The sequence below is a fragment of the Terrapene carolina genome, unplaced genomic scaffold, assembly GCF_002925995.2.
Source record: "Terrapene carolina triunguis isolate 2854851 unplaced genomic scaffold, T_m_triunguis-2.0 Scaffold88, whole genome shotgun sequence".
In the NCBI taxonomy this organism is placed as follows: domain Eukaryota; kingdom Metazoa; phylum Chordata; order Testudines; family Emydidae; genus Terrapene; species Terrapene triunguis.
The window spans coordinates 2,819,377-2,832,575 of record NW_020664439.1 but is presented as its reverse complement, the minus strand read 5'-3'; the positions used below and the strand labels follow the sequence as shown (position 1 = coordinate 2,832,575).

Here is a 13,199-nt window from a genome sequence, read left to right as displayed (position 1 = left end):
ATTGAAGTAGGCAGTGGAATTACACCACTGTGAAAGTGGTGTGGGTGAGATCAGAATCAGGCCCCACTGACGTCAATGGAATTACAGCAGGGATGCACTCATCTTGTCCATGTCCCAGACATTCCGTTTGGGCTGGGTCCTTGGCTTTGCAGAGAGAGCTGTCGGGAGAGGGGAGGAACACTTGCAGAGTAATCTGTGGTGAGGGAGTTGCTGCTGAACTTTACTCTTAACTATTCCCCTCCCATCACATTACAAATGCCTGTAATATGTACAGTATGGGCCAGATCCTCAGCAGGTGTAAAGTGGCGTAGCGCTTCTGAAGCAACCTGGAGTAACTCAAATGAAGTCAGAGCACTGAAGTCAATGCAGCAGCTGAGTCTCTGGCTCGTGTATTTAGGTCTGAGGGAGGGTGAAGGATACAGTACCAGAGATTTATGTATTGATTTGTCCATGGGAGTAATGATGTGGGGAAGTTTCTGCCTCCACCCTACCACCAGCCGCTATAGCAACCAAACAGTTAATTCTACATATTGTAGCCAAATACAACAACAAACAAGCCCCCAGACCTGGTCCAGGAAATGAGGGCACGATACCTTCACAAACTTGTCTGAGGGAGGGAAACAGCCCAGGCAAAGCGAGAGGAGGATCCAGCCTCGAGCTCGACTGCTCTTGTTGTTATTTTCAGAGAGCTGCTTGCAGATCTGGCAGTAAATCTCATCTCTGTAACAAGATACATGCTGATCACACTGTCAAAGAGAATGATGGACTTTGCTGTCAAACTGTGGCTCGATGGATCCCTGAAGCATTCAGACCGACCATTTCAGCCCTTTAAAATTGCCTCTGTGTCAGCTCAGTATATTTTATTTAGTTCCTTTTCCACGGTGCTCAGGCGGCACCTCCCCCTCATTCAGGAATCCAGCCTCCCGATATCTCGGAGGTAGGAACTATTACTGTGTCATCATCCAATCTCACAGGTGGGGATCTGAGGCACAGAGAGAGTGATTGACTTGTCCAAGTCACACAGAAAGCCAGGATGTTCTGAAGCTCAGCCCAGTGCCTCCTACACAAGGAAGTTAATCCTACAGTGCCTTGTCCCCATGGATGCTATATGTCCAGTCCAGTCTGGTTGTGACCAAAGGCTGTTACCATTGGACAGCTCTTTGGTGGCTTATGTGAAATGAGTTTGGGAGTTTCAGTCCAGCTCACAGGGGGCAAGCACTCCATTGTCTATGGAAACATCAGGCAAGAACGTGCAGGCTTTGACCACTGTGAACAGAGACCCAGGGAAAGCATAGACGATTTTAGAATGGCTCTATATAAACAACAAGCAGGATAGTTGTCACTTTGTCTACCTTGGAAGCCTATTCCAGTATTAACTGCCCTTTAGAGTTAGAATGTTTTTCCTGACATCTAATTTAAATCCCCCTTGATGCTAATTAAGCCAGTTACTACTTGGCCTACTCTTGGTGGACATGGAGAACAATTGATCGGAGTCCTCTTTATAACCACCATTTACATATTTGAAACTCTTGGCATGTCCTCCCCCCCCCTTCTCTAGACTAAACATGCCCAATTCTTTCAACCTTTCCTTTTACGTCAGATTTTCTAAACTTGGTGTTGCATCAGACATTTGAGCTTTTGGCAGGCTACAGCACAAAAGCGGGCCCTACTGCATACCCCTGAGATGTTCAGTGACAGAGGTCGATATAGGTGAGAGAACTAGTAAGATGGACACTGATCCCATCAAAAATAGCAGAACAGGCAGGGAGAAAGGCGATTCCAGCAGATAATGGTGAGAGAACCTCTTGGGAATAGCTGGTTAGTCTAGAATCTAGACTAGGGTGACCAGATCACAACACTAAAATTTTGGGACACATTGGGGTGCCATCGGCCCTGCCCACAGTCCACCCCTGCTCCTCCCAGGCTCCGCCCCCACTCTGTCCCAGGTCCCCTCCCTCCCCGCTCAGCCTCCCCGCCCCCACCCGTGCCCTTCCTCATCCCCCGGCTCCCTGCCGGCTTGCTGCGTCCCTCCTCAGTCCCCCACCCACCGCTCGCCTCCTCATCCCGCCCGCCCGCTCGCTCGCCTCTTCACCCCGCCGCCCGCCACTCACCCCATGGTGCCAACTTCCCTTCTGCCGGGTGGGTGCTCACCCACCCCCCACCTCTTCCCGCCCAAGCATCCGCCCTCGTTCCACCCCCATTCCACCCCCTTCCCCCAAGTCCCCGCCCCTGCCCTGCCTCTTCTCCACCTCCTCCCCTGAGCGCGCCACGTCCCCGCTCCTCCCCCCTCCCTCCTGGAAAGCGCTAAACGCCACCAAACAGCTGTTAGGCGGCGGGAAGCGCGGGGGGGTGGGGAGGAGTAGGGACGCGGCGCGCTAGGGGGAGGGGAGGAGAAGGAGGCGAGGAATGGGGAGCTTGGCTGCACTTTTTCCCCATGGGTGCTCCAACCCTGGAGCACCCACGGAGTCGGCGCCTCCCTGCCGCTCGCCTCCTTACCTGAATATTGGGACAAAAGGTGTCCCGATTGTACATTGATCGGGACGCGGGACAAAGGGTTAAATATCGGGACAGTCCTGATTTTATCAGGACATCTGGTCACCCTAATCTAGACAGACTTCTCCAGAGATGAATTGAGCCCCAACTCCTCAGTTAATGGGAGTTGATAGCAGGATTTGGAAAGAGAGCTCTGGATGGTTTTGTAGCTGTGGGTGGCTGGCCTTTGATGACAGGTGCAAGTTCCGTACCTGATGGCAGGGCGCAGGATTGCATTGCCGATAACAAAGTGCACTTTTTCAAGGTTGGACATAGGTCTATCCAAGATTGTGCTCTGCTCCTGGATTAGCTCCTCCCTACTGTTCAGCTGGCTCACCACCTGAAACAGAGAGGCAGAATTCTCAGGAGCTCTTCTTTTGTACTAGTCAGTTGCAACTGGGTCCAGGAATAGATGCCTCTACTGTATCTCTACAGCCCAAACATTCCCAGCATAACCCAGTGACAGCTGAGAGCTGACCAGAGCATCATCATTTCAATGTAAATTAACCCGAAATATCTATTGCTGCAGCATTACCCTCACCAACTAGCTGGTTCTACTTAGCTCTACTGTGACCTTTGGCTCCGCTGTGCAATAGCATGAAGTCCCTGTTGCACTCATATACCCTAGTGATGAGTATTCTGTAACCATCTAGATAGATATAAAGGACCTATGATCTACATCAACTGAGACAGTTATTAAAGAACATATCTGAAGAGCCAGAACTAGAAAGCTGCTCCTTCATTTTCAACCACAGAAGCCTTTCCCTCTAGTGCCAAAGCAGAACTCCTCTAGCTGGTAGGTCCCTTATCCTTTCAGTGAACCATGCACTAGCAAGCAGCCTCCTTTCCTCATTCATGCACCCAAAGCCAATGCGCTACACTATGTTATGTGCTCAGTAGAGCTGTTCATACATTGTGACTGGCCTAAGGACTGCTGTCAGTAGTCATTCTCTTTCAAAGAGCAGTTTGTCTAAATAAGTAAAATGAAACACTAGCATCACCTTCTCATCTGAAGCCTGAACATGGGGAATGGGAAAATAGAACACTGGACTTTGTATTAGTTATACCAAACTGTGTGTGTCTGGGGGTGGGGGTGGGGGTGGGGGTGGTGTCCTTCCCTTCCAAACAGTGTTAACAGTAAAGTTGGTTGAAATTTTTCAAAAAAATGTCCTTGAAAAAATGGCCTTTTCATAAACAACGACAAATAGTGCAAATAACTTTGGTTTTCTACATTTATTTTTTTGTGTGAAGCTTTTCACCACATTTTCTATCACACATTTTATCAATTGTTTTTTCATTTACTGAAAATTGGTAAATGGCAATTTTCAGTAACACCATCGATGCAAATTTCAATTTGAAAAGTGGTGAAAAATGGGTACAGGTTCATTTTAAACCCTGCAAAACAGACACAATTTGGACATTTTTTATGACAATTGTCATTTTTCAACCAGCTCTGGTTCAATGTCCTGATGCAAGAAAGGCCTGTCCTTGCTCTGGAAGGGTAGGAAGCTCAGTCTGGAATCTCCCAGTTGCAAGGATTAGAAGAGGCTAAGACATCTGTGAGAGAGAACTGGGGGAGGGATTGTCCTTCAGAGAAGGACTGGAGAAAATCTGAATTTGAACCACCCTGTGTAAGCACAATAGAGCCTGGGGATTGTTCAAAGATGCATGGGAGGGAAAGATTTTCCCCACTGAGTGGAAAAGGATGTGCGGTCTCTGCTCTGGAGGAATTGTCTGAGAGGAAGCGGGGAGGACTGTAAGCTGTTGAAGGCAGAACACTCACTGTATCTGTGCAGCACCTAGCACAATGGGGCCCTGAGCGAGGCCTTTAGGCACCCTATATAATACAGCTGTTAATTACGCAGGGTTCATTGTGCAGAAGAGCCGCTCTTCAACAGGCGCAGGAAGGGCTGGCAAGGCTGGAGGAAGGGGGACTTGTCAGGACATGAATGACCTCAGTGGCAAGTAGCAGAGCAGGAGTTCCATACACAGGGAACGGCTGGCCCTGGAGCTGCTTGGGGAGAGGGTTCTTAGCCCAGGGGACAGGCAGCCCGTAGTGCCTGTCAGCATGGGGAGGAAGGAGGCCTGGCAAAGATACCTGGAGAAAGCTATATCGGTGTCTGCCTCTTACCTTTCCTGTCAGCTTCGAGGAACGTTTCAGCTTCACAGAGGAGATCCCCTTGGAGATTCTGTTATTCCTTCTGTAGGCTCCCTAAAATAGACATGGTTATGACAGAAAACTAGTTCAATGCCCAAAGCACAGTAGAGACCAGTGAATTAAGGAATGGCAAGCAGGGAAAGAAATGCTGAACTATGTGACGGTAGTCATCAACCAAAGCACCTTCTCTCCAGTGTCAGGGCCTTTGGAGTGACAGCTTTCTGACAATGTTATAGAGAAATACTGAGCCAGCATTTTAGCTGGTGTCAATTGACTTCAATGGAGCTATAGTGATTTGTGTCAGCTGAGGACCTGAGCTATTGTGTTTCATTCTTTCTGCACTCTACTGGGCCTATGTGATTTTTTAAAAAAAAGAATAGAAAAGTGTTAGTATCTTGTGAGTGCAATAGTTCTTCAGCAATTCAGTTAACTGTTCACACACAGGAATTCAGGTACAATGGCTCGGTCTGAAAAATCCAGGTAACATTCTTAGGAGCAGCCATTCAGGGTGTGATTTTTTAGAAGTGGTCAGCATTGGCCTAACTCTGCTCCCATTGGGAGTTTTACCGTTGACTTCAAAAGTAGAACAGTTATGCCAGGGCTTGACTCTTTTGAAATCCCATGAGACTCCACCATCTTCTTCACAGTATTTTAAACTGTGTATTGAACAATGGAAGTAGACTGTGTCTTTGTCAGGACTCTGCCACCCTGATGAACTCCGAACTAGTTTCAAGGCAAAAATCAGGATGTTTTACATTGCAGGGTATCTGCATCATTAACTCTAGTTCTCTGTGAGCACAGCCAGTCCCGGATTCACTCCCCAATCAGGCCGCAACCTCCCATTTGTTCCATTCCCCTAGGGGAGGCTTCCAAGGACTATGTTAAATGCAAGACCCTCTTTGACCCTGGGATAGGGTGTACAAAACCCACACTAGATGGGAAGGAGTTAATGAGAGCATGTGGGCTCAATTAGCCCTGTCCCACTTCACCTGGGAGCAGTGCCAACCCTGGAGGGAGGAGTTAAAAGGGACAGCCCAGTTCAGTCAGGAGCTGGCTGGGAAGAGAAGAGGGCCTTTTGTGCTAAGCCCTTGAAAGAAGGCCTGGTGGGGCCAGAGCCTATCCCAGGACTGCCTGAAGGAAGGCCTGGCTGGGGCTGGAAGGTGACTGATGCTGCTAGGCATCAGAGCCTCCCTAGGGGCAGGTAGGCCTGGCAAGGGATTCTTACATATACCTTGTTCCTCACAACTATGGGGCTTTTCCTTTTGGGATCTGCAGAGGAGGGGCTGGTAGAATGGCCTAGAGGCAGGCTGTGGGAGGAAGCAGCCCAGGCAGGAAGCAGTGGATCTGAAGCTGCTGGGCTGTAGACATTCAGGACTCTGTTTACCCCAAAAGGGGTGGGACCATATCAGACCCCACCAGAGGGCTGAGTGGTGAGAAGAGAGGAGGACCAGCTGAGAAGTGCCTGCTGTGCCACAACGGGATGCACCAGCAGTAAGCCTACCCATTGACAGACCCCTATTTGGTCCCCTTGGGCTCTAAGCACTGCTAGCTGCATAATTTCGCTTAGCCATAATTAAAGGCACAAGTCAGGATCCTACAGGAACACAAAGAGGAAGTTATGGTCAACAGCCCTTACTTCTGTCACTTGTAGGTCACCAAAGGTTCATCTAACTGCTTAGACATTACTCTGATGTGTGCTATAGAACAGTGGTTCTCAACCAGGGGTATGCAGAGGTCTTCCAGGGGGTACATCAACTCATCTAGATATTTGCTTAATTTTACAACAGGCTACATAAAAAGCACTAGCGAAGTCAGTACAAACTAAAATGTCATACAATGGCTTGTTTATACTGCTCTAAATATTATATGCTGAAATGCAAGTACAATATTTATATTGCAATTGATTTATTTTATAATTATATGGTAAAAATGAGAAAGTCAGCAATTTTTCAGTAACAGTGTGCTGTGACACTTGTATTTTTATGTCTGATTTTGTAAGCAAGTAGTTTTTAAGTGAGGTGAAACTTTGTGGTATGCAAGACAAATCAGACACCCGAAAGGGATACAGTAGTCTGGATAGGTTGAGAGCCACTTCTATAGAAAACCTTACAATAGATAATTTCTTATGCAGAGCAGATCACAACTGCTGTGCCCATACTTGTCCTGTAGGTCGCTAGCATGAGCTGCTCTTTTCATCTGTGAGGGCTAGAGTGCTAACACCCAATAATGCTGAGGCCACCTTCAATTCAAGAGAAAAAAGCTTATTGCCAGTGTTGGTTGTTCTCCACTGGCATTGCCTGTGCGGAGCCATACTGTAGGTGCCACTCGCAGAGGTCCGATATGACTCCTACAGGAAGACTTTCTAGAGACAGGCTCAAGATGGAGAAAAAGGCTGTTTCCAGCTACAACCATTTGGGAAGAAGTAAAATTACAATAACTAGTTAAAAAATTCTAAGATGCTATTAAAACTGTTAGTAAAAATATTCTAAATGGTGTCTTTAAACACTGGGTCAGATTTTCAAGTGTTCAGTCCATTGGGTGCAAAGTTCTTTTGAAAACCTGGCCATCCACATCACAGTGAGGATTCTGAATGCTTGAAAATCTGGCCATTAATGCATAGGGGTTGTCTCAAATTGAGGCTCTCCACTCAGCAGGCAGAGTGTTTAAGCCCTGCTACTGGTATGTGAATGTTTTCACCCTGGCTGCCAGAACTGGCTGCAGTTTCCTCCAGCGAGGCTGGCTTTCTCCAGAGAAGGCTATTGGTATGTGTTAAATTCAGGAGTGCTAAAGCCTTCAAGTGTTCCTTTGCGTCTCTCACCCCTCAGAACAGCAGCACGATAGCAGAGGGAAGCGTCTGAAAATAAAGGCTTCTCCCTCTTACCAGTTCTGGAGTGTTGTTGCCCATTAGCTGGACCTGGCTTTTCTTGCCAAGTGTGTCATAGATTTGCGTCATCACAGAGCTGCTCTTGCTGTTGGTGTTCTTAGCAAACATGGCTGGCTCCGGGAGTTCGCCCATAAACCGCAGGATGATATTCCACACGGCCAAGGAAGCCTGAAAGGCAGGAGACCAATGCGAAGTCAGACAGGTATGGAGAACTCCAGGCTCCCCACTGCTCAAAGAGAGCCACACACGCACATATGGGAAGGACTTCTCACTTCCCCATCCACTGTTCAGGCAGATAAAATCCTGTGCTCCATATCATTAACATGGGAAGTTTCCATAGACCCTCATGTCATATATGAGCAATATTCGTGTATCCCCAATGCAGAGAGGACGGCGTGTGAAGGTTCAGGTGGCTCTGGTGGGAACGTTAGGTCTGCTCGACAGTAGGAAATTAGGTGGATATAACTACCTTGCTCAGGGATGGGACAAATCCACACCCCTGAGCGATGCAGTTAAACCAACCTAACCGCCGGTGGAGACAGTTCTCCCATTGACTTACCTCCCACCTCTCAGGAGAACCCCTCCCATCAGACTAGGTAGTGTCTTCACTGAAGTGCTACAGCGGTGCTGCTGCAGTGTTTAAGTGTAAACAAGCCCTTAGACCAGCTGTATTATTGCTAAAGCCCTCAGACAGCTGCTGTTGTGAGGCAGTTTTTTTAATATTGGGGATGGTGCAGGATGGGGCTAGCGAGTGATACAGAAACGTTAGCTGAGCCTGAGTCTGAACTTACTCGTGACTGGCAGCCAGCATTCAGCTTTCCCAAGAGCCCTTAGGACCCAAACCTGCAAGGGAGTGACATCAAATCTCTTGCAGGACGGGGACCTTGGTTTTCTAAGGCTGCCCTGTGCTAAGTGAGGGAATCCCAGAACTCCTCACCCCTCAGCAGGAGCAGCAACAGCAGGATGATGGGAAGGCATGGACCTCCACTCCCGCTCAACTTCATCTCAAAAACCAGAAGCCTCAACAGCAGCTGGGCAAAGGGTGAGCCTAAAGCCCCTTCTTCCCCACCCCCACCCTGAGCAGAAGTGGCTGGGGCCAGCTCCCAGAGTCTTTTCCTTGGTAGAATAAAGGTGGAGAAGCAATTACATCAGGGCCTCTTGTATCAGCTGACTGAGTGAGTGGCAGGGCTCTCTCCTGTGCAGCCAGCACTGTGCTGTGGGCAGCACCTGCCAGCAGGAAGCAAAGACTCACAGGCAAGCAGCCTCCAGGGAACATGGAAATTACTAGTTCCATTGTAGTGCTCAGGAGTATCTCTGGCTCTAGAGTTTCCCCTGCCCACAGCCCCTGGTCAGGGAACGACAGGCCTGTTGGAGGAGAGGAAAGGCCTGCAGGGGCACTCAAGGAAGGAACATACCAGGATATCGTCTTTCTCATCATGGTAGAGCAGCGGGTGACGCAGCGGTCTCCGGATGTGCGTGTGCGTAGAGGATCCTTGGAAGTAAGTGGCTGCAAACTTTGGAAACGTGTACTCTGCCAGGTCATCGACTTCCTCTTCCAGCTCCATGCTCATGGGAATCATGTCCAGGTCCACCTCATCCAGCTTGCCTGCCTTTGCTTCCAGGTCCTGTACAGAACACAGACAAGAGCCCATTTCCTTTCTCCTCATGTCCTGTATAGTTATTTTCTGCTTCCCAGCTTTGCCAGAAAGAGCCCTTGAGGTCCCAGCCAGGTGGATTTCAGTTAATATCAGTGCTACTTCCATCAGCCAGGAATAGGCACTGGGAGCTGTGCCTGTTCTGCTCTTGGAGATTTAACCATCACTAAGTGCATTCAGCCTGGAATCCCAGTTGCCCTAGGAACACTATGGTGTCTGCTCATTGAGAAAGCCAGGCTCTGTCTCATTATCCTATCATTCCTGCTAGCCCTCACTATACACTGACCTAGAGAGATTTATCTGCTCATTCTAAACCACCTGCCTCCTCTCACTCCATTCCACCGGGACCACAGACCCCTTCTGCAACTCCGAAGTCTTTCCTCTGTTCCCTGTACTTCTGCAGTGCTAGAGACTCAGCCTTGCGGCAGTGTCATACATGGTTCAGTGCTGCAGCTTTCAGAACCCTACAGTTCTTAATGTCATGAAGGTAAAGCACTTGAGGAATCTCCAAAACAATGCACTCCAAGCATGCTTCATTCAGACTGGTGACCTAAGGCGGTTGGTGCAGCTAATACTGGAGTCTTCCATCACTCATCAGAAACCTGGAAGCCTCATCCTCTGAAATGAATGGCATTGACCCCAAATTACTTTATCCTGGGCAATCAGCTGACTGGGGACTTGGCAACTATGGGTCCTGGCAGAACTAACCCCAAGGGAGGGGATGCTAAGAAAGCAAGTTGGAAGAAGGACCTCCCAGCACTAAACCCTCCCAAGTGACTGCACTTCCTCAAGTCCTCCTGATGTTTCCTCTTGCAGAGATGAAATTAGCTTTCTTGAGGCAGAGGATGCTCAGCAGAAGACTGGACCTAACCTCAACAATGCTGCAGAAATAGGGACTTCAAAGCACAGTCCAGCCTCCCAGCAACAAGCAGATTTGTCAACAAAATGCTGGGGAGAGAGTCCTATGCCTGTTAAGTAGGACTTAGGGCTTGCCTGCACTTAACACACTACAGCAGCATAGCTGCACCACTCTAGCACCTCAGTATAGACACCACCTATGCCAGTAGGAGGGGTTCTCCCTTGGCATAGCTAATCCACCAACCCAAGAGGTAGTAGCTAGGTCAGGGGAAGCGTTGTCTGCACGGGGATTTCGGTTGGCTTAAAAACACCTCTCAGGGGTGTGACCGATATAGTTAAACCAACCTAATTTTCTAATATAGACCAGGCCTTAGCTTTCCTTGGTGTGGCTGGAAGTATCCTTTGCAACTTCTCCGTGGACCTGACAGCTCAAGGTGATATCCAGGAGCAGATCCCATGTCCTGCCAAATTACATTCCTTTCCAAGGCAACAAACTATCAAGCTGGAGAGGCTCCAAGGCATGTCTCACTGGGCATGGATAATATGCTGGCCATTTCTGAACATCCTCCCCACGACCTAAGATCTGTGTGCAAAACAAGATCTGCCTCTAGATAAAACACTAACTGATGCTATCACACAGGCTACATAGCTCTATATATCAGGACCACTCTCTACCTCACTCTCGTTTTCAAACAGAAAGCTGCTAAATCCACAAGAAATGCACGCACGTACTGTAAAAGACTAACAAGAAAATTACAGACAGAGAAATGGGCCCTGGAAGCATAACAAAAGAGACTAACACAGAATGAAGAGGCTAGCATGGGTTTTCTAGGGTCTGCCAGAGGAAAGGAACTGGCGTTATGTGACCACAGGAGGCACAGGACTCTCAAGCCCTGTACGAGATAGAAGCTTATGCTAATTGAGCTACTAATGAGCTTCCCCAGGATGCCAAGTGCATGAGCTCATGTGACTCAAGAGGGTGGATCCACTTAATTCTTCTCTTCTGGTCTCTTTTAGTGCTCATGTTTTCACTTTATAGAAGCTGGTTGAGCCAAATTTATCCTTGGTGCAACTTCAGCAAAGTCAAGGATATTACACCAGGCATGAATTTGGCCCATCATGTCTTTGCTGCTCTTTACCTCAAATCCCAGAGGAGCCTGCCCTTCTTGGCCTCCAATCACAGTAGGCAGAAAACCAAACACTTTATCCACCATTTCCTGGTCGCTGATAGCATCATAAAGTGGTGGTTTGTTGGAGAGAGCATTGTGTTTTCTTTGCTTCTCCTCCTCCTCCTCCCTCTCCAGCATAGCCAGGTGCTCCTTTAAACACACAAAAGACATATTAAGATTAACTAGAAGCGTGTTTAGCTAGAACTAAAAGCTTATCTAGGCTAGGGACATTAACACTGATGTAACTACATAGATGTAGTTTGACCAGTGCAAACTCCCAATGTAGACACAATGCACCAGTGTAAAATGGTGCTTGTACTGGTGAGTCACTGGAGTGATGCATCTGCACTGGAGAGCTACATCCAGGATCGACACAGCCTAGGATATAAAAAATAATTAAAGTACATGCTAGAAGTGGGGCATAAAGCCAAAACTAACAGCAGTCTGACTCTGATCCCACTCACATTGGGATAATTCAGGAGTCAGTGATTCACACCAATCTAATAAATGAAAATGTAAATGAAATCAGAATTGGGTGCAACATTTTTCTCTTCTCCAACTTCACAAAAAGTCACTTTTGTTTTTGCAGTTGTAGAAGGCCACAAAGTCCACAGCTTCCCATGGTTCCACCTGTTCCTGTAAACAGCAAAGCTTTTGTAGGGGGGAAAATAGTTTTAGATCCCAAATGACCAACAGATTATATTGGATGGATTATGGACATTACAAAAGAAAACGTCAGAAAGTCAGTTCTCCTTCACTTACTGATGTGTAATAGGTGATGAGATAAGAAACTAAGCCCAAGATTCTAAAAACTGGAAGTCTAAAGTCGTATGGACCAGGAGCCTGACTGTCAGTGCTCATTAATTAGTTTTGTTTTAAATCTTAGCCTAAAAACAATGCAACTGTAAGGGGCAGTGGTGCCAATAGATGCTACAGGGAAAGCACAGAATCCCAAACTCTTAAGAGAAGAGTGTGACTTTAAATATTTGGTAACGCATTAACATGGGCAATCTGGGCAAATGTGCCAGTACATTGCTGCAGATAGACTGGCATGAGCAATCTGGGGAAATGTGCAGGCAGATAAGCACGTCTGACTTGATTGCACAGTTCTTACTTTGCAAACACAAGTGGGGTCACAACTGTACCTGCATGTTGTTACGTTTTGAAAATGCAGCCCGATGGATATATGTGTGTGTGGATAGTTAAGCAAGTCCATGCATGTGTGTGTGGTTGGGTGGAGTGTCCGTGAGCACACACGAGAACTCTGCATTCATCCCTCCAAATCCTGACTCCTACCTTTTCGAGCTTCATGGCTTCTTGCTTTGCTCTCATTGGCCCAACGATTGGGATGAGGCGCTTCTCCTCTTCTAAGCATAGCCTTCTGGCTTCTAGTCTACGCTGGTGCTGCAGGGAACAGTAACACTCTATGACCATCTCCACCCTGCTTTGCTGGCTACATTCTGCCATCAGCTGGGAAGCAGGGGTGGCTGCCACACCAAGATTTTAGTAATAGCCCTCAGTGGCTGCTCAGCTGTAGATTGGCTGTCTTTGGCAACAGGGCCCATATAAACTAGCACTATTTGGATGTAAGAAAACTATTTCAGAGGAGAATTTTTGCCTTTGGAATTCTTTAGTTTGAAAAGGGGCAGATATTCAAATGAAAGAAATGCCCAGGAGGTTAACCGGGGCTCCTCCACAAGGCTCTTGCTGTCCTCTGCAAGAGGCAAGTACTGAAGGTGCATTTGGCCACCCCGCCCCCTTTACAAATTTTTGTAAGGACGTCCCTGACAGTAAGAGAACGTGCACTGAATTTATGAGTCCACTCTAAGCCTGAATGCTTTCTCCAGGAAGGGTGTGGGGAAGGGGTTGCCCTGATGATCTTGCTTGGGAATAAGTGAGAGAAGGAAGAAGAGAAAACCCAAAATCTTTCCCTCTAGGTATGC

The 13,199-nt window shown here is 47.8% G+C and overlaps 1 protein-coding gene across 1 annotated transcript in view; it reads right to left on the bottom strand.

The window, feature by feature from the left end:
* MYO7B (myosin VIIB) overlaps nucleotides 1-13,199 on the bottom strand; it is an 82,792-nt gene that overhangs the window by 29,874 nt on the left and 39,719 nt on the right. The window contains exons 21-27 of the mRNA XM_029911107.1: nucleotides 12,553-12,660; nucleotides 11,227-11,406; nucleotides 8,990-9,199; nucleotides 7,572-7,742; nucleotides 4,664-4,744; nucleotides 2,745-2,872; nucleotides 594-720 (exon numbers count right to left, since the gene is read on the bottom strand). Of these exons, the coding sequence (XP_029766967.1) occupies nucleotides 594-720; nucleotides 2,745-2,872; nucleotides 4,664-4,744; nucleotides 7,572-7,742; nucleotides 8,990-9,199; nucleotides 11,227-11,406; nucleotides 12,553-12,660 (1,005 nt within the window). The remainder of the gene's footprint in view (nucleotides 1-593; nucleotides 721-2,744; nucleotides 2,873-4,663; nucleotides 4,745-7,571; nucleotides 7,743-8,989; nucleotides 9,200-11,226; nucleotides 11,407-12,552; nucleotides 12,661-13,199) is intronic.